General features: G+C 50.2%; 1 protein-coding gene across 2 annotated transcripts in view; it reads right to left on the reverse strand.

Moving 5' to 3' along the window:
• Positions 1-20,663, reverse strand: part of LOC144610464 (ankyrin-1-like) — a 205,171-nt gene that overhangs the window by 118,012 nt on the left and 66,496 nt on the right. For both annotated transcript variants that reach the window (XM_078429192.1, XM_078429191.1), the window contains exons 8-13: positions 19,286-19,384; positions 13,570-13,668; positions 12,176-12,373; positions 8,921-9,019; positions 6,156-6,254; positions 2,670-2,768 (exon numbers count right to left, since the gene is read on the reverse strand). In XM_078429192.1, coding sequence (XP_078285318.1) covers positions 2,670-2,768; positions 6,156-6,254; positions 8,921-9,019; positions 12,176-12,373; positions 13,570-13,668; positions 19,286-19,384 — 693 coding nt within the window. The remainder of the gene's footprint in view (positions 1-2,669; positions 2,769-6,155; positions 6,255-8,920; positions 9,020-12,175; positions 12,374-13,569; positions 13,669-19,285; positions 19,385-20,663) is intronic.

The raw sequence follows: 20,663 nt of genomic DNA on the forward strand, positions 1-20,663 counted from the left end.
GTTCCAATATCTAAAGGGGCTGCTCCTTGCCTTCTGGCTGCACTTCACACCCACCGCCCTCATCTCTGGACACCCTGTGCGTAGGGGAGAGGGTGGTGGGGGGGAGGCTGAAGATGTCCTGGTTGGGTTGCTCCTGGGCCTGGCCAAGCTGGCCATCTGAGAGTCACGGCGCCAGGCGGAAGAGGGCTCTGCCCGAGCCGGCTGCCTGCCCCTTTTCCGGGGTTACGTTCGCGCCCGGGTGGGGTTGGAGAGGGACTGCGCGCTGTCCACGGGCACCCTGGGGGTTTCCGGGACCGCTGGGCACCGCGGGGGGTGGAATGCATCCTTGACAAGGAGTGTAAGATAACTGTTTAATACTCAGTGTATTTGATATTTGTTTTGCTTTGTACTATGGTGGGTTTGTTGGTATTGTTTGGTACCGTTTCCTTCTCTCCAGAGCCTGTCCCACTGAGTTACTCCAGCATTTTGTGTCTCCCTTCAATATTCATACCACTGGGCTGTAAGCTGTCCAAGTCAAAAATGAGATGCTGGCCCTCCAATTTGCGTTTAGCCTCACTAGGACAAGGGAGGACATAAGGGTCAGTGTGGGAATGGGAGGGAGAATTGAAGTGTTTAGCAACCGGGTGATCAGGCAGGTTCAGGCGGGCTGAATGAAGGTGTTCAGCGAAATGATCGCCCAGTCTATGTTTGGTCTCGCTGATGGAATGAAAGGAAGGTTGGTTTGTGTGATGACCTGGGTTGCATCCACAATTCACTGCAGTTTCTTACAGTCTTGGATGGAGCTGTTCCCAAACCAAGCTGTGATGCATCCCGATGAAATGCTTTCTATGGTGCATCTGTAGTAGTTGGTAAGAGTTGTAGGGGACATGCCAAACCTACCAAGCCTTAGGGGCTAGTGGAATCGAGGGATATGGGGAGAAGGCAGGCATGGGTTATTGATTGGGGATGATCAGCCACGATCACAATGAATGGCGGTGCTGGCTCGAAGGGTCGAATGGCCTCCTCCTGCACCTATTTTCTATGTTTCTATGTTTCTATGGTATTGTACATATTATTCTTGTGAATAATTGATTAGACTTATTATTGGTTAAAAATCAGATGGTTGGAGAGAGATTGACACCGTTCCCAGGTCCCTCGCGATTCTGTGTCACGGTGGGAAGGAGCAGGGGGAACGGAAGAGCAGAGGTGATTCAGCATCGACTTATCATTCCGCAGAAACTAAAATAACAAGGACAAAATGCCGCTGCGTGTGATCGAAAAAAATCGCAAAAGGCTTGAAGCAAAACTCTGCCAATTAAGTCCAGCATTACTAAAACAAGACACAGATTGTGGAAGAGAAAACATGCACAGGAGACGCAGAGATCTGAAACCCAGGGCCATGTGGGTTACGGCCCTAAATACCCTTTGTACATCCGTAACCAAACACTCACCCATCTACACCGAGCGATCTAATTTACAAAGCATACTGTGGACAAGCAGACATTCACATGCACACACACACGCAGACACCTAATCACACGTGTGTTAGTTCTGTTGATCAAATAATTAAGATATGATCAAACTCCCGGACTCTTTCGCAGGCATGTGGAGAGACAGGCACACAGACGCATGCACGTGAGGAGGGGTTACTTTAGCCAGAGGGCGGTGAATCTGTGGAATTCATAGCCACGGATGGCTGTGGAGGTCAAGGCATTGGTTATTTTTAAAGTGGAGATTGACAGATTCTTAATTAGTGCGGGTGTCAGGGGTTGTGGGGAGAATGGGGTTGAGAGGGAAAATTAGATCAGCCATGATTGAATGGCGGAGTAGACTCGATGGGCTGAATGGCCTAATGCTGCTCCTTTGTATGGTCTAATGGTACACACACACACGCACACAGCGACAAACACACACGCACACACGCACACACACACACACACACTCACACACACTCACACACACTCAAACGCACTCATACACACACACTCACACACAGCAAACACACACGCACACTTACACACACTCACAGAGCAACAACCACACAGCACACACACACTCACGCAACACACACGCACACTCACACACACACTCACACACAGCAACAAACACACACGCACACTCACATGCAGACACACCTTGTTATGTGCAGACAGACACACTCATAGACAGACACACTCACACACACACAGATACGTACATGCACAAAGACACACTCAAACATAGAGACTCACACAGACTCACACACACAGACCACACTCACATACACACACAGACACTCACAAACAGACACACACACACACACTCACACACAGACACACACAGACACACTCAGACACACACACAGACAGACACACTCACGCACAGACACACAATCACACACACACACACACACACGCACACACACTCAGACACACTCACAGACACACACACACAGACACACTCACGCACACACACACACACACAGACACACTCACAGACACACACACACTCACGCACACACACTCACGCACACACACACTCACACACACACACACTCACACACACACTCACACACAGACACACTCACAGACACACTCACACACACACACACACTCACACACAGACATACTCACGCACAGATACACACGGACAGTCACGCGTGCCAGCAAGCCACCCTGCATCTGCTCACAGATCACACCTGTCGGACTCACTTTGGCCTTGGCATCGACTTGGGCCTTGTTTTGGAGTAAAAACCGTGCCACCTCAGTCTGCCCCGCCCGGGCTGCCATGTGCAATGGAGTCTCTACTTTCTGCAGCAAATTACAAACAAAAAAACAGGAAACATAAGCTTTATCCCAGAGAAATGGCCCTGGGAGAAACCTGGGATCCAGCAGAGGCCTGAGCGAGTCTTCCTGGTTGGCACCTTGCTGCCTGTTGTGGGCTGGGTGCTGGGCGGGCATGGTGTCCAACCTTCCAACGGCCAGCAGGGTGGACCTCCTGCCCCTCACCCACCATCACCCACCGTCAACGTTCCAATGCCCAGCGACCTGGGGAATGAGCAGATTCGTGGACCCCACCTACACACGAGACGTCACAGCTCGGGATGTGGAGACCACAGCAAGTTGATGGGCTGCACCAAAACAACCCAGGTCGAGTCTCCAGGGCTCTGGGGACTTGGACTGAGTGCCCAGCTCGTTCCTTCCAGCCTCCTCTGCACAAATGGAACAACTGGAGCAGGAGTAAAGCAAAGAAGCACGAAGCAAAAAGCTGGACAGGCCAGGGGAAGCGGAGGGAGAATAAAACCCATGCCCGAACTCCTCGCTTGAGTTTAACTGAGTTTTAAATAAGTGTTAAAATCCAAGACATTACAGTATTGCATTACAGTTTAGAGTTGTGCAGCGGAGAAACAGGCCCTTCGGCCCACAAAGCCCATGCCAACCTTGCTGCCCATCTTCACTAACCCCATTGGCCTGCATCGTCCGTATCCACCTACACTTTGCCTACTCAAGTATCTGTCCAAATGCCTCAGAGGTGGTGATTGAACTCAATGCCAACGCCTCGTCTGGCAGCAAGATGCAGATATCAATCATTCTGTGCATGGAAATGTTTACCCCTCAGATACCTTTCCAAACCCTTAAACCCTCTCGCCTTAACGTTTTGCCCTTTTATGTTTGATGTTTTCCATTAACAGGGAAAGTTGGTATTGAGGTGGGAAAGGGATGCAGAACTCTAAAACACTAGGAACACACTCAACGAATACAAGGTTAAATTTGAACGCAAGGGGAAAAATATACAATTAATGGCATGGCCCTTAACAGCATTGACATACAGAGATCCAAGTCCATAACTCCCTGAAAATGGCCACACAAGGAGATAGAGTGGTAAAGAAGGCATATGGTATGCTTCGCAGACACAAAATGCTGGAGTAACTCAACGGGTCAGGCAGCATCTCCGGAGAGAAGGAATGGGTGATGTTTCGGGGCGAGACACTTCTTCAGACTGATGTCAGGGGAGGGGGCGGGACAGAGATAGAATGCAGTCGGAGACAGTAAGACTAGTGGGAGAACTGGGAAGGGGGAGGGGATGGGGAGAGAGGGAAAGCAAAGGCTATTTGAAGTTAGAGAAGTCAATGTTCATACCGATGGGATGCAAGCTAGCCAAGTGCAATAGGAGGTGCTGCTCCTCCAATTTGCGTTGGGCCTCACTCTGACAATGGAGGAGGCCCAGGACAGAAAGGTCAGATTGGGAATGGGAGTGGGAGTTGAAGTGCTGAGCCACAGGGAGATCAGGTAGGTTAAGGCGGACTGAGCGCAGGTGTTGAGCGAAACGATCGCCGAGCCTGCGCTTGGTCTCGCCGACGTACAGGAGCTGACACCCGGAACAGCGGACACAGTAGATGAGGTTGGAGGAGGTGCAGGTGAACCTCTGCCTCACCTGGAAATACTGCCGGGGTCCTTGGATGGATTCGAGGGGGGAGGTAAAGGGACAGGTGTTGCATCTCCTGCGGTTGCAGGGGAAAGTACCTGGGGAGGAGGTGGTTTGGGCGGGAAAGGACGAGTGGACCAGGGAGTTACGGACGGAACGGTCTCTGCGGAACGCAGAAAGGGGTGGAGATGGGAAGATGTGGCCAGTAGAGGGATCCTGTGTGGTATGCTTGCCTTCATTGATCAGGGCATTGAGTACAAGAGTCAGGAAGTCCTGATACAGCTTCATAGGACTTTGCTTAGGCTGCACTTGGGGTATTGCGTGCAGTTCTGGTGGCCCCATTACAAGAAGGATGTCGAGGATTTGGAAAGGCTGCAGAGGAGGTTTACCTGAAGGTTGCCTGGCTGGAGGGCATTAGCTACGGGGAGAAGTTGGACAGACTCAATTGTTTTATCTGGAATGCCAGAATTTGCAGGGAGACCTGACAGACAAATATAACATTACCAGAGCTATAGGTAGGGTAGACAGTTCGACCTTTTTCCCGGGATGGCTAATTCACACACAAGAGGGCATAGTTTTAAGGTGAGAGAGACAAAGTTTAAAGGTGATGTGCAGGACAGGTCTGTTTTTACACAGAGGGTGACAATAGACAATATCTGCAGAAGGAGGCCATTCGGCCCTTCGAGCCAGAACTGCCATTCACTGTGATCATGGCTGATCATCCACAATCAGTACCCCTTTCCTGCCCTCTCCCCATACCCGCTGACTCCGCTATCTTTAAGAGCTCTATCTAACTCTCTCTTGAAAACATCCAGTGAATTGGCCTCCACTGCCTTCTGAGGCAGAGAGTTCCACAGCTTCACAACTCTCTGAGTGAAAAAGTTTTTCCTCATCTCTGTTCTAAATGGCTGACCCCTTTATTCTTAAACCGTGGCCCTTGGTTCTGAATTCTTAAACTGTGGCCCCTGGTTCTGGATTCTTAAACTGTGGCCCCTGGTTCTCAATTCTTAAACCGTGGCCCCTGGTTCTGGATTCTTAAACTGTGGCCCCTGGTTCTCAATTCTTAAACCGTGGCCCCTGGTTCTGAATTCTTAAACTGTGGCCCCTGGTTCTGGATTCTTAAACTGTGGCTCCTGGTTCTGGATTCTTAACCATGGCCCCTGGTTTTGGATTCTTAAACTGCGGCCCCTGCTTCTGGATTCTTAAACTGTGGCCCCTGGTTCTGGATTTAGATTTAGATTTAGAGATACAGCGCGGAAACAGGCCCTTCGGCCCACCGAGTCCGCGCCGCCCAGCGATCCCCGCACACTAACACCATCCTACACACACTGGGGACAATTTTTTCATTTGCCCAGCCAATTAACCTACATACCTGCACGTCTTTGGAGTGTGGGAGGAAACCGAAGATCTCGGAGAAAAACCACGCAGGTCACGGGGAGAACGTACAAACTCCGCACAGACGGCGCCCGTAGTCAGGATCGAACCTGAGTCTCCGGCGCTGCATTCGCTGTAAGGCAGCAACTCTACCGCTGCGCCACCGTGCTGCCCTGGATTCTTAAACAGTGGCCCATGGTTCTGGATTCTTAAACTGCGGCCCCTGGTTCTGGGTGGTGACTGCATGAAACGCATTGCCTCTTTCATCATTCTAGATACCACCGTCTGGGTGATAAATCCTCTCGGCACCCCTCCCCCCGTCAACATCTCCCAAGTTGGAACGAGATTGCCCGCGCGTTGTCCTGAAGCTGCCACCCACTCTGAGCACAAGTACTCACCACGTTGGACACATTCGGGGAGGCTCCGTGCTGTAGTAACTTGGTGACAATGTTCAGGTTCCCCATAAATGCTGCAACATGTAGTGGTGTCAACCCCGACTGGCAAACAAAGAGATAGAGAGAGAGAGAGAGAGAGAGAGAGAGAGAGAGAGAGAGAGAGAGAGAGAGAGAGAGAGAGAGATTGCAAGTCAAATACCACCCTTCATCTCTTGGACAGACCGAGAAATGTATCATCGAAACATAGAAACATGGAAAATAGGTGCAGGAGTAGGCCATTCAGCCCTTCGAGCCAGCACCCGCCATTCAATATAAGAAAATAACTGCAGGTGCTGGTACAAATCGACGGTATTTATTCACAAAATGCTGGAGTAACTCAGCAGGTCGGGCAGCATCTCAGGAGGGAAGGAATGGGTGACGTTTCGGGTCGACACCCTTCTTCAGACTGATGATATGATCATGGCCGATCATCCAGAATCAGTACCCCGTTCCTGCTCTCTCCCCATATCCCTTGATTCCATTAGCCCAAAGAGCTAAATCTAACTCACCCTCAAATACATCCAGTGAATTGGCCTCCACTGCCTTCTGTGGCAGAGAATTCCACAGATTCACAACTCTCTGGGTGAAAAAGCTTTTTTCTCAACTCAGTCCTAAATGGTCTACCCCTTATTCTTAAACTGTGACCCCTGGTTCTGGACTCCCCCAACATCGGGAACATTTTTCCTGCAGATGCTGGTTTAAACTGAAGATAGACACAAAAACCTGGAGTTCCTTTTCATAGAAACATAGAAAATAGGTGCAGGAGGAGGCCATTTGGCCCTTCGAGCCAGCATCGCCATTCATTGTGATCATGGCTGATCGTCCACAATCAATAACCCGTGCCTGCCTTCTCCCCATACCCCCTCACTCCGCTATCCTTAAGAGCTCTATCCAGCTCTCTCTTGAAAGCATCTGCAGTTCTGCCCTGCAATACTCCTGACGGTAAAGCCAGCTGTGGAAATGATACCAAGGGTGATTTCAGTTGAGCCTCGTGAAGCAAGGGACAGGCAGGTGGAACGGGATGGTATTAATAACGAGAGAGTCGAGCAAGGATTCACTTTGCACCATTACCACTTATAACGTCAATCACAGTTGAACTGCCGGCAATTGTAACAAAATGCATGGACTTGCTGCTGTCTGTAATGAAGAAAGCTCCATGTAGATCAGGTCTTGATGGATGGAAACATAGAAACATAGAAAATAGGTGCAGGAGGAGGCCATTCAGCCCTTCGAGCCAGCACCGCCATTCATTGTGATCATGGCTGATCATCCACAATCAGTAACCTGTGCCCAATTTCTCCCCGTATCCCTTGATTCCGCTAGCCCCCAGAGCTCTATCTAACTCTCTTTTAAATTCATCCAGTGATTTGGCCTCCACTGCCCTCTGTGGCAGAGAATTCCACAAATTCACAACTCTCTGGGTGAAAAAGTTCCTTCTCACCTTAGTTTTTAAATGGCCTCCCCTTTATTCTAAGACTGTGTGGCCCCTGGTTCTGGACTCCCCCAACATTGGGAACATGTTTCCTGCATCTAGCTTGTCCAGTCCTTTTATAATTTTTATATGTTTCTATATGATCCCCTCTCATCCTTCTAAACTCCAGTGAATACAAACCAGAGATGCTGCCTGACCCGCTGAGTTACTGCAGCCTTTTGTGTCTATCCTTAGTTTAGTTATTTTACATGGACTCAATGAGCCAAAGGGTCTGTTTCCACGCTACATATAGGGTCATCGAGTCAGACACCTTCGGCCAAACTTGCCCACACCAGCCAACATGTTTCATCTCCACTAGTGTTTGGCCTCTATCCCACCAACCAGCACTTTCCATGTACCAGTCTAATTGGTTCTTAAACATTGCGATAGTCCCTGCTTCAGACAGCTGAGGAAATTCAGAGTGTCTCTGAGGATCCTTCAGTGCTTCTACTCTGGGGCTGTAGAGAGCATCTTGTCCGGGAACATCACAATCTGGTTTGGGAACAGCTCTGCCCAGGACAGGAAGGCTCTGCGGAGAGTAGTGCGTTCGGCTGAACGCACCATGGGAACTACACTCGCCCCCCTGCAGGACCTATACATCAGGAGGTGCAGATCCAGAGCCAGCAACATTACCACCCCAGCAACGGACTGTTCCAGCTGCTACGGTCAGGCAAACGCCCCCGCTGTCACAACGGAGAGGATGAGATAGAGTTTCTTCCCACAGGTCATCAGGACTGTTAACTCTCATATCACCAGGGACTAATTTAATTTACTGTATTAATTTATTTTTTGTGTTAAAAAAAATATTCTATTGTGTTTTGTAGTTTTAGCACAATCCGCAGGCGTGGCCACTTTCATTTCACTGCACATCTTGTATACGTATGTGACAAATAAACTTGCCTTGACTTGACTCAACTACCTCCTCCAGCAGCTCATTGTCAAGGCCCACCACCCTTTGTGTGAAAAAGTTACCCCTCAGATTCCCATAAAATCTTTCCCCTTGAAACTTAAACACGTGCCCTCTGGTTCTCGATTCCCCTTCTCTGGGCAAGAGACTCTGTGCGACTACCCGATCTATTCCTCTCATGATTTTATGCACCTCTGTAAGATCACCCCCCCCCCATCCTCCAGCGCTCCAGGGAATAGAGTCCCAGCCTGCTCAGCCTCTCCCTGTAGCCAAGACCCTCGAGTCCTGGCATCGAGCTCGTAAATCTTCTCTGCACCCGTTCTGTGTGCTAAGAAGATCATGTTCCCATACCTCGGTTACTGCCTCCAGCGATGCTCCATGTTTCAGTAGTAGGTCCATCACCCTCATGTGATTCTTTTTGCAGCCGATATGTAATGGAGTGAAGCCATTCTAGAATATGAGCAAAGACAGGGCACCTTAGTGAAGGCAAACCGACTGAACAACTAAGCACACCCCTGGCAATCCACAGACAAGGGGAAATCGCAGAGAGTTGTGGACGACTGCTCGAACCAACCTTCCTTCCACTGACTCCATCTACACTTCACGCTGCCTCGGCAAGGCCAGCAGCATAATCAAGGACCAGTCTCACCCTGGTCACTCCCTCTTCTCCCCTCTCCCAATCAGGCAAGAGGAAACGTTTGAAAAAACATACCCTCAGGTTCATAAACAGGTTCTTCCCAGCTGTTTTCAGACAACTGAACTGTCCTCTCACCAGCTAGAGAGCAGTTCTAACCTACCTCGTACCTCATTGAAGGCCTCCGGCCTATCTTTAATTGGATCTTTACTGGACTATATCTTGCACTAAACGTTATTCGCTTTGTCCTGTGTGTGTACAGTGTGGACGTCTTGATTCTAATCATGTGTAGTCGTGTGTAATCATGCATCGATGGTTGCTATTCTTGCTATGGAGGGCGTGCAGCGTAGGTTCACTAGGTTAATTCCCGGAATGGCGGGACTGTCATATGTTGAAAGGCTGGAGCGATTGGGCTTGTATACACTGGAATTTAGAAGGATGAGGGGGGATCTTATTGAAACATATAAGATAATTAGGGGATTGGACACATTAGAGGCAGGAAACATGTTCCCAATGTTGGGGGAGTCCAGAACAAGGGGCCACAGTTTAAGAATAAGGGGTAGGCCATTTAGAACGGAGATGAGGAAGAACTTTTTCAGTCAGAGAGTGGTGAAGGTGTGGAATTTTCTGCCTCAGAAGGCAGTGGAGGCCAGTTCGTTGGATGCTTTCAAGAGAGAGCTGGATAGAGCTCTTAAGGATAGCGGAGTGAGGGGGTATGGGGAGAAGGCAGGAACGGGGTACTGATTGAGAGTGATCAGCCATGATCGCATTGAATGGCGGTGCTGGCTCGAAGGGCTGAATGGCCTACTCCTGCACCTGTTGTCTATTGTCTATTGTCTATTGATGGGAAAGCATGCGACAAAAAGAGCTTTTCACTGTTCCTCAGCACATGTGACAATTATAATAAACTAAACTAATAATAAATAAAACTAAGCTTGTGATGCTTGTACTCAAGCATGTGTTGGTGAGCTGGCTCTGGCTCTGACCTTAGCAGATGGGGTTCTGTCTACATCAAGAGTGGTAGAATCTGGAGGAAATTTAAGAGGATTTAAAATAGAATTCAGTAGGACTGAGGGAAAATGGGTGGTCGGTCGATGGTTGGCACAGACTCCATGGACAGTAGAACCATTTCTATGCTGACAGAGTCATAAGAGATACAACATGGAAACAGGCCCTTCAGCCCACCAACCACTGTCCATTAGTCCACGCCAACCACTAATGTGTAACATCAGCTCAAGAACATTTGATTGGATTCCTTACGGACGTCCTCTTGCCTGTTGGGAACTGCAAAACCTTATAAAAGCCGCTGTTTAGGAAGCTTAAATATTGATCTGAACACAATGGAGGAAGTTGGACTATGAAACTGAAGATTATAAACTGGACACATTTGTTCCCGACAGAAAGAAACCATTCCCAATGATAAGGGCATTCCAACGTTAGGGATGAGCCAGATGTTGGCTGGTCCATTTGGTAGTGAGGTTGGGGCTGGATCAATAGACATTAGACAATAGACAATAGGTGCAGGAGTAGGCTATTCGGCCCTTCGAGCTAGCACCGCCATTCAATGTGATCATGGCTGATCATTCTCAATCAGTACCCCGTTCCTGCCTTCTCCCCATACCCCCTGACTCCGCTATCCTTAAGAGCTCTATCTAGCTCTCTCTTGAATGCATTCAGAGAATTGGCCTCCTCTGCCTTCTGAGGCAGAGAATTCCACAGATTCACAACTCTCTGATTGAAAAAGTTTTTCCTCATCTCCGTTCTAAATGACCTACCCCTTATTCTTAAACTGTGGTTCTGGACTTCCCCAACATTGGGAACATGTTTCCTGCCTCTAACGTGTCCAACCCCTTAATAATCTTATACGTTTCGATAAGATCCCCTTCTCATCCTTCTAAATTCCAGTGTATACAAGCCTAGTCGCTCCAGTCTTTCAACATATGACAGTCCCGCCATTCCGGGAATTAACCTAGTAAACCTAAGACAAGGTTAGCAAGAATAACGCCCTCAATAGCAAGAATATCCTTCCTCAAATTTGGAGGATTGAACAGGGGGACATCAGGCAATTGAACCATCCTACCACATCTACCTCATTGGAGACCCTCGGACTATCTTTGATCGGACTTTACTGGCTTCATCTTGCACTATGCGTTATTCCCTTATCATGTATCGGCACACTGTAGATGGCTCGATTGTAATCACATGTTCTCTTTGTGGATGACTGGTTAGCACGCAACAAAAGATTTTCACGGTACCTCGGTACACGTGACAATAAACTAAACTGAGTTGATGAAAATGTGGGAAGATTGAAAAAAAATTGGGATGTTTAGTTTAATCGGGCGTTTGGTCGTTGGCATGGACTTGGTGGGGCCGAAGGGCCTGAGCCTGTATGTTCCCATGATGCAATGGGTTGGTCAACAGATGATAATGAACATAGACACAAAATGCTGGTGCTACTCAGCGGGTCGGGCAGCATCTCTGGAGCAAAGGAGTGGGTGACATTTCAGGTCAAGATTCTGTTCATCAGAATGAAGACATGAACACCAATCAAAGGAGAAGGTGTCAGGTCAGCACTTGGCCACAGAGGGAGGATATCTTGAGGATGAGACAAAGGTAACTGGATGGATGTTTGGGATAACAATAACCAGGCAAGGTCTTCCATTCACACAATGTTTTCCTCCTTCTTCTTGTGGAATTCTTCGCTACAGCAGGTTGTGGAGGCAAAGTCAATAGATATTTTTAAGGCAGAGATAGGCAGATACTTGATTAGTGCGGGTGAGAGGGGTCATGGGGAGAAGGCAGGAGAATGGGGTTAGGGGGGAGGGAGAGATAGATCAGCCACGGTTGATGGGCCGAATGGCCTAATTCTGCTCCTGTCACTTATGAACTTAAAGGTCAGTGCAACGAAGCGGACCCCAAACGCAAGCTCAAGCTCTCACTTACTGCGAGACCACCTCCACATGCAGACTCACCAGGGCCCGGGCACTGGGCTTTGCCCCCTTGTCCAGCAGCACCTTTGCCACCTTGTGGTGCCCACAGTGAGCGGCCACGTGGAGCGGGGTCAGGTTGTCCAGCGTCACGTCGTCGATCTCCGCCTTGTACTGGAGCAGGAGGCGGACACAGTCCAGATGGTCGCCCTGCGCTGCCATGTGGATGGGCGACAGGCCGTTCTGGGGAGGGGAGAGCAAATGATCAGAGTGTTGGCAGCGCCCAAGGCTGAGGCACAACGGTCAGCTCCCACAGTCCAGCCCGAGGCCTGGAGTACGCAAACCTGGTGTCCGACAACCTGGCCCCACACATGGATGGCTCATTTACTGGGACAAAGGCATCGGCAAACACAACGCACAGAGTCATGGAGTCTTGGTGTGTCATGGCGTGTCAAGATACAGCGCGGAAACAGGCCCTTTCGGCCCTCCAGGTCCGCGCCGACCAGCGATCCCCGCACGCTAACACTATCCTACACCCACTAGGGACAACCTTTGCATTTTACCAAGCCAATTAACCTGTACGTCTTTGGAGTGTGGGAGGAAAAGGAAGTACTCGGACAAAACCCACGCAGGTCACGGGGGAGACCGTACAAAATCCGTACAGACAGCGCCCGTAATCAGGATCGAACCCGTGTCTCCGGCGCTGCATTCGCTGTAAGGCAGCAACTCTACCGCTGCGCCACCGTGACCGCCTGCCATATGGAGTCATTTTACCTTTCAACCCCGAGACTAACTTGAATTTTATACGGAGAATGAAAATCTTGTTCTACCCTCTCTCTCTACCTACGGTACGTACACTGGGCCCACCTTGGTTTTAGGAGGCAAAGGAGGACCAAGTGTTGAGTTGGCAGGGAGTACGTAAGGCCTAGGGTTGCCAACTTCCTCACTCCCAAATAAGGGACAACGGGTGACGTCACCGCCCCGCGCCCCACGTGACCTCACCCAGCCAGCGGCCACGTGCTCCCGCTCCACCAATGGCGGCCGCCCGGCCCGAAACGTCACCCATTCCTTCTCTCCAGAGATGCTGCCTGTCCCGCTGAGTTGCTCCAGCTTTTTTGTGCCTGTCGTACATACCTTGTACCCACATTGGCTCTACGAGGTGAACAAGGACCATGCACGGGGCTTACACGGAGCGCGCAAAGCCCACGCTACCCTCTCCATCTTACTCACACGTGCCTCGACCCACCTTGGTTTCAGGAGGCAAGTGAGGGCCAAGTATCGGGTTGGCGTGGAGTTTGTAAAGCCTCTGCTACCCCGCTCCATCTCACTCACAAGTGCCTTGGATCTACCTTGGATTTAGGAGGTAGATGAGGACCCAGGGGGTGGGTTTTGGGTGGAGTGTGAAAGGGGTGTCTCGCTCACACGGGCACTCCACCTACCTTGGTTTTGGCCATGATCGGAGCGTTGCGATCCAACAGAATCTCCGCGATCTGCACGTGGCCATTCCTGGCAGCGCAGTGAAGAGGAGTCAGCTCGTCCTGAACGAAGGAGAAGCAACGCACGCTGTCAATGTAGATCTCCCCACAAAAGGAACTCTCTCAAACCACAACAGTCAACTGCTTCCAACCGGACGATCAAACACATCCACAAGATCATAAAGTGATAGGAGCAGAATTAGGCCATTCGGCCCATCACGTCTACTCCGCCATTCAATCATGGCTGATCTATCTCTCCATCCTAACCCCATTCTCCTGCCTTCTCCCCATAACCCCTGGCACCTGTACTAATCAAGAATCTATCTATCTCTTGCCTTAAAAATATTCCACTGACTTGGCCTCCACAGCCTTTGGTGGGAAAGAATTCCACAGATTCAGCACCCTCTGACTAAAGAAATTCCTCCTCATCTCCTTCCTAAAGGAACGTCCTTTAGTTCTCAGGCTGTGACCTCTAGTCCTAGACCTCTCCCACCAGTGGAAACATCCTCTCCACATCCACTCTATCCAAGCCTTTCATCTCTGTCCGCCATTGTGTTAGCAGTAAGCAGCTGATTCATAGCTCGCCTAACAATGCCCAGTGAATGTCAGCCCGTCTTAACCTACATGATCTCCCGGTGGCTCAGCACTTCAACTCCCCCTCCCATTCCCAATCTGACCTTTCCTCCATTGTCAGAGTGAGGCCCAGCGCAAAATGGAGGAACAGCATTTCATATTTCGCTTGGGTAGTTTACACCCCAGCGGTATGAACATTGACTTCTCCAACTTCAGATAGCCCTTGCTTTCCCTCTCTAGCCCCTCCGCCTTCCCAGATCCCCCACTAGTCTTCCTGTCTCCGACTACATCCTATCTTTGTCCCGCCCCCTCGAACCCAAAACGTCACCCGTTCCTTCTGGCCTGAGATGCTGCCTGACCCGCTGAGTTACTCCGGCATTCTGTATCCACCAGTGAATGGCAAAAGGGTTTCCACGCACAGTGAGGTCCAGTCATGGTGGGATGCCTCTGGAGTGCAGTAAATGTAGACACCAGTGTCCAGAGTCCACATGTTTTCATTAAATGGCTGTTCACATGCGATGGAAACAAGATCCTTGGCTTACCGAGTCCACAGCAGCAACAACTCAATGGTTCAAAGGTATCCCTCTCCCCATCAGAACTGCCCCCTCCATCGACTCCTTTAAGTCCAGGCTCAAAACCTATTTTTACTCCCTAGCATTTGAGGCCCTCTGAGGGGGCGCTGTGAACTGTTTATGTATGTGCTGTTATGTTTATGTGCCATTGTATGTTCGTTTCTTAGTACCTGAACTGATGTATAGCACTTTGGTCAACGTGGGTTGTTTTTAAATGTTCTATACAAATAAAATTAAATTGACTTGACTTGACTTCTTGTCGCGTGTATCCAAGTACAATGACATTTTTGTTTGCGTACAGTCCAGTGACAATCGTACTATATATTAGGCACAGTTATACCACGTATAATATACCAAGTCTGCATCTAATAGTGAAAGTATAAGAAAATAACTGCAGTTGCTGGTACAAATCGATTTATTCACAAAATGCTGGAGTAACTCAGCAGGTCAGGCAGCATCTCGGGAGAGAAGGAATGGGTGACGTTTCGGGTCGAGACCCTTCTTCAGACTGATGTCAGGGGGGCGGGACAAAGGAAGGATATAGGTGGAGACAGGAAGATAGAGGGAGATCTGGGAAGGAGGAGGGGAAGGGAGGGCCAGAGGAACTATCTAAAGTTGTCGAAGTCGACGTTCATGCCGCCGGGCTGCAAACTGCCCAGGCGAAATATGAGGTGCTGTTCCTCCAATTTCCGGTGGGCCTCCCTATGGCACTGGAGGAGGCCCATGGAATGGATAGAGTGGATGTGGAGAGGATGCTGCTTACACTAGTGGGAGAGTCAGGGACCAGAGGGCACAGCTCCAGAATAAAATAACCTACATTTGGAAGGGAGATTTCGAGGAGGGATTTCTTTGGTCAGAGGGTGGTGAATCTGTGGAATTCATTGCCACAGGCCGCTGTGGAGGCAAGCCAGTGGATACTTTTTTAAGGCGGAGATTGGCAGATTCTTGATTGGTGCGGGTGTCAGAGGTTATGGGGAGAAGGCAGGAGAATGGGGTTGAGAGGGAGAGATAGATCAGCCATGATTGAATGCCACAGTGGACTGAATGGGCCGAATGGCCTAATTCTGCTCCTCGAACCTTATGAAGAGTGATAGATAGTAGACCACACTGACTTCGTAGACAATAGTCACCAACCACATCTAAGGGCACACAGTGGCACAGAGGTAGAGTAGCTTATCAATTTTATTTTTGAAAACCCAAGTATTAGTTTAATTTGACATCGTGCTCGGCATGGACACTGTTTGCCGAAGGGCCCGTCCCTGTGCTGTAATGTGATGTGTACCAGAATTAATTCTCCCACAAAAATTTTAATTAGGTTGCAAAGCAAAAAATTTCGATTTGATAATTTGTGCAGACATCCTTGTTTGTTATTCAGCTTCTAGGCATTCTTATTGCAGTCTTAGAGAGATAGAGTCAGACTCGGTGGGCCGAAGGGCCTGTTGCCATGCTGTACAGTATCTAACAAACTAAAACACGAAACTAAACTAAACCTGTGCACCAGTTCTGTCCCAAACCATCGGGAGCACCTGGAGAAAACCCACGCGGTCACGCGGGAAACGTACAAACTCCGTGCAGATAACAGCCGTGGTCAGGATCGAACCCGGGTCTCTGGCGCTGCGAGGCAGCAACCCTACCATCCCGAATACTGCTCTTCGTATCGTATTCTCTGCTTGAAGGATAGCACGCAAAACAAAGCTATTCACTGTACCTCAGTACACATGACAATGTTAAACCTAAACTAAGCGGCACGGTGGCGCAGCGGTAGAGTTGCTGCCTTACAGCGAATGCAGCGCCGGAGACTCAGGTTCGATCCTGACTACGGGCGCCGTCTGTACGGAGTTTGTACGTTCTCCCCGTGACCTGCGTGGGTTTTCTCCCAGATCTTCGGTTTCCTCCCACACTCCAAAGACGTACAGGTATGTAGGTTAATTGACTGGGTAATATGTAAAAATTGTCCCTAGTGTGTGTAGGATAGTGTTAATATTTGGGGATCGCTGGGCGGCGCGGACTCGGTGGGCCGAAGGGCCTGTTTCCGCGCTGTATCTCTAAATCTAAATCTCTAAATCTAAAATCTAAAAAGTCATTTCCAGATGCCAATGGAAACTAGAGCAGCCCAAAGTTTAAAACTTCCCCTTCAAATTTTAGTTTAGAGATGCAGCGCGGAAACAGGCCCTTCGGCCCACCGGGTCCGCGCTGACCAGCGATCCCCGCACATTAACACTATCCGACACCCACTAGGGACAATTTTTTTACATTTAACAAGCCAATTAACCTACGAAACCTGCACGTCTTTGGAGTGTGGGAGGAAACCGAAGATCTCGGAGAAAACCCACGTGGGTCACCGGGAGATCGTGCAAACTCCGTACAGGCAGCGCCCGTAGTCGGGATGGAACCTGAGTCTCCGGCGCTGCAATCGCTGTAAGGCAGCAACTTTACCGCTGCACCACCGTGACCGCCCAAATGGCTCGCCACAGATGGAATAAAGAAAATAAAATGAGCTGATGATTTCAAGGCAACTTAATTATTCATTTTGTTGGAAAAGTGTTCTATTTTTACATAACTAATGGGGCATGAATGAAATCTAACTCTCTTCAATTCCCTGCAGCTCGTGATCCCAGAACCGAAGCAGACAGAAGAATCCTCGCTGTCCTGCGTCCCTCCTTCAGGGCAGTAGATTCTAGTCCAGGTCCTCCACTGATTTTCTGGCGCTCTTGGTTCCAGAGCCTTGCTGGATTACCCATTTTGATGGACCAACAGAGGTCACGGCCACCAAAAGGAATCGAACGGTTCCAGTCCAGTCCGCCTAGGCTGAGATACTGGGGAGCTGAGATACCGGCCTGCAAAGTCAACCTTGGAGGTCGGCCATGGGAAGGGAACTGCCGGCTTCACTTCACTGAGGCAGTGGAATTCTCTGCCTCAGAAGGCAGTGGAGGCCAAGTCTCTGAATGCATTCAAGAGAGAGCTAGATAGAGCTCTTAAGGATAGCGGAGTCAGGGGGTATGGGGAGAAGGCAGGAACGGGGGTACTGATTGAGAATGATCAGCCATGATCACATTGAATGGCGGTGCTGGCTCGAAGGGCCGAATGGCCTACTCCTATTGTCTATTGGCTTCGGTCAGGCCAGGGGAGGGAGAGGGGAGGGGGGAGAGGGGAGGGGAGAGGAGGAGAGGAGGGGAGGGGGAGGGGAGGGGAGGGAGAGGAGAGGAGAGGAGAGGAGAGGAGAGGAGAGGAGAGGAGAGGAGAGGAGAGGAGAGGAGAGAGAGGAGAGGAGAGGAGAGGAGAGGAGAGGAGAGGAGAGGAGAGGAGAGGAGAGGAGAGGAGAGGAGAGGAGAGGAGAGGAGAGGAGAGGAGAGGAGAGGAGAGGAGAGGAGAGGAGAGGAGAGGAGAGGAGAGGAGAGGAGAGGAGAGGAGAGGAGAGGAGAGGAGAGGAGAGGAGAGGAGAGGAGAGGAGAGGAGAGGAGAGGAGAGGAGAGGAGAGGAGAGGAGAGGAGAGGAGAGGAGAGGAGAGGAGAGGAGAGGAGAGGAGAGGAGAGGAGAGGAGAGGAGAGGAGAGGAGAGGAGAGGGACGATAGTCTGTTGGACGATCCAGTTGGAGGCGAAGGCTGGGGACCCTGCAGCAGCCTGGGCTTCGCCTGGATCGGCCCAGCACCAGGAGACCGAGTGCTTGGACCAGATTGGACTTTGAAAATGGTGGCACAAAATGGCAACTCTTGCATGCGGTCTCAGTGAACTGACTATACACAATGTACTAACGGGGGATCATGCTTAGGTGTGGCAATACCTTACTGAACTGTATGCACACAAAAGGAATTTCACTGCACATCTGCACAATAAAGAGCCATTGAACCATGGAGGATTGTCTTCTGACCCTTCCATCCTTTTGCCGCTAGATTTACTACGATCATAGAAGCGATCTGGCTATCTCCCAGTGTAAAGACAAAGGATGTGTTCAAAATCTACACTTCCTTATTTTCAATGATCAATTAATTCCTCATTGTCACCTGCGCTCGGTCCGCATTGACCAAACTGATCTCCCGGTGGCTGAGCACTTCAACTCCCCCTCCCATTCCCAGTCTGACCTTTCTGTCATGGGCCTCCTCCAGTGCCATGGTGAGGCCCACCGGAAATTGGAGGAACCTCATATTTCGCCTGGGCAGCTTGCAGCCCAGTGGTATGAACATCGACTTCTCCAACTTTAGGTAGTTCCTCTGTCCCTCTCTTCCTCTCCCCCTTCCCAGTTCTCCCTCTATCTTCCTGTCTCCACCTATATCCTTCCTTTGTCCTGCCCCCCCTGACATCAGTCTGAAGAAGGGTCCTGACCCGAAACGTCACCCATTCCTTCTCTCCCGAGATGCTGCCTGACCTGTTGAGTTACTCCAGCATTTTATGAATAAATACCCTCAACAGTTGCAGTGTTTGATTTAGAGACTCTTCCTCTTTCACGTGCCTCTGGGAGGCCTGGATGATATTCCCTGTCACTGAGCGCTGACCTGGGCCGTCGCTACGTGAACGGGCCGGTCCTGAACTGCACTCACCTTTGTCCGGGCATCAATCTGGGCTTCACGATCCAGCAGAAACCTCACCATATTGGTGTTCCCTCTTCGGGCAGCAATGTGCAGTGCCGTGATTCCATTCTGAACAGAAGAGTAAGTGCATGTAAGATAGGTCGAAGCATACGGTCACGCAGCACAGAAACACACCCTTCAGCCCAGCATACCACCCATGCCAAACCATTTGGTATCTACCCATCCATACTCAACCCATTCAGTAGTTTACTAGACCAAGTGGACACGTTGGGCCCAAACCTCTCATGCATTGGTGCAGCACCTTCTCCTCCCCAACTCCACCCTCCCCTCCTTCCCCCTCCCTCCTCCATCCCTCCCCGTCCCCCCCTCCCTCCCCCACACTCTTCCCCCTCCCTCCTCCTTATTCTCCCTCCTCCTTCCCTTCCCCCTCCCTCCCTCCCTAGAAGATAGATTTAAACTTTAAAATGTGAATAACTTCAAAATTATAACACCGATTTCAATGAAACTTCTTCCATTAGCACCAAAGGGACGACGGTGAGTAAGGTGGGCCTAAAATTGTCGCGCTATCGTGTACCGTTTTGGCTGTAGTTCCGGAACAAACAAACAAACAAACAAACAAACAAACAAACAAACGAGAGTTTTAGTATATAGATGGGCCATAGCCTCCCATGCCTTAGTGATTGGAGTGGTCACCTTTAGTTCAATTTAGTGGAGAGACGCAGTGTGGAAACAGGCCCTTTGGCCCATCAAGTCCGTGCTGACCTATGATCACCCGTGCACACAAGTTTCATGTCATTCCAGTTTCGCATCCTCCACAAGGGAAATTTATAGAAGCAAATTAACCGACAATCCTGAACGTCTTTGGAATGTGGGAGGAATCCGGAGCAATCGGAGAAAACCCGCGGGGTCACTGGGAGAACGTGCAAACTCCAAACAGGCAGTAGCCGAGGTCAGGATCGAACCCAGGTGTCGTGCGCTGTGAGGCAGCAGCTCTACCAGCTGCCCACAATTCCTATTTGTACATTCGACAAGGAAGATTATCATTCCTTGACGCTCCATATCCACAGTTACAGTGTTCAGGTGGGTCACGTGTATTGGGGTGCCAACTCTCTCTCATTCCCAAATACGGGACAAGGTGACGTCACCGCCCCGCGCCCCAAGTGACCTCACCCAGCCAGCGGCCACGTGCTCCCGCTCCGCCAATGGCGGCCGCCCGGGCGAACACACTCCGTTGGGCGAACACACTCCGTTCGCCTACACTGTCCCGGCCGACAGCGGCCCGCGGGCCTAATACGGGACAAGGGCGGTCCCATACGGGACAAACCAATTTTGCCCAAACTACGGGATGTCCCGGTTAATACGGGACAGTTGGCAACCCCAGTCACCT

This window comes from Rhinoraja longicauda, chromosome 36 (assembly GCF_053455715.1).
Source record: "Rhinoraja longicauda isolate Sanriku21f chromosome 36, sRhiLon1.1, whole genome shotgun sequence".
NCBI lineage: Eukaryota > Metazoa > Chordata > Chondrichthyes > Rajiformes > Arhynchobatidae > Rhinoraja > Rhinoraja longicauda.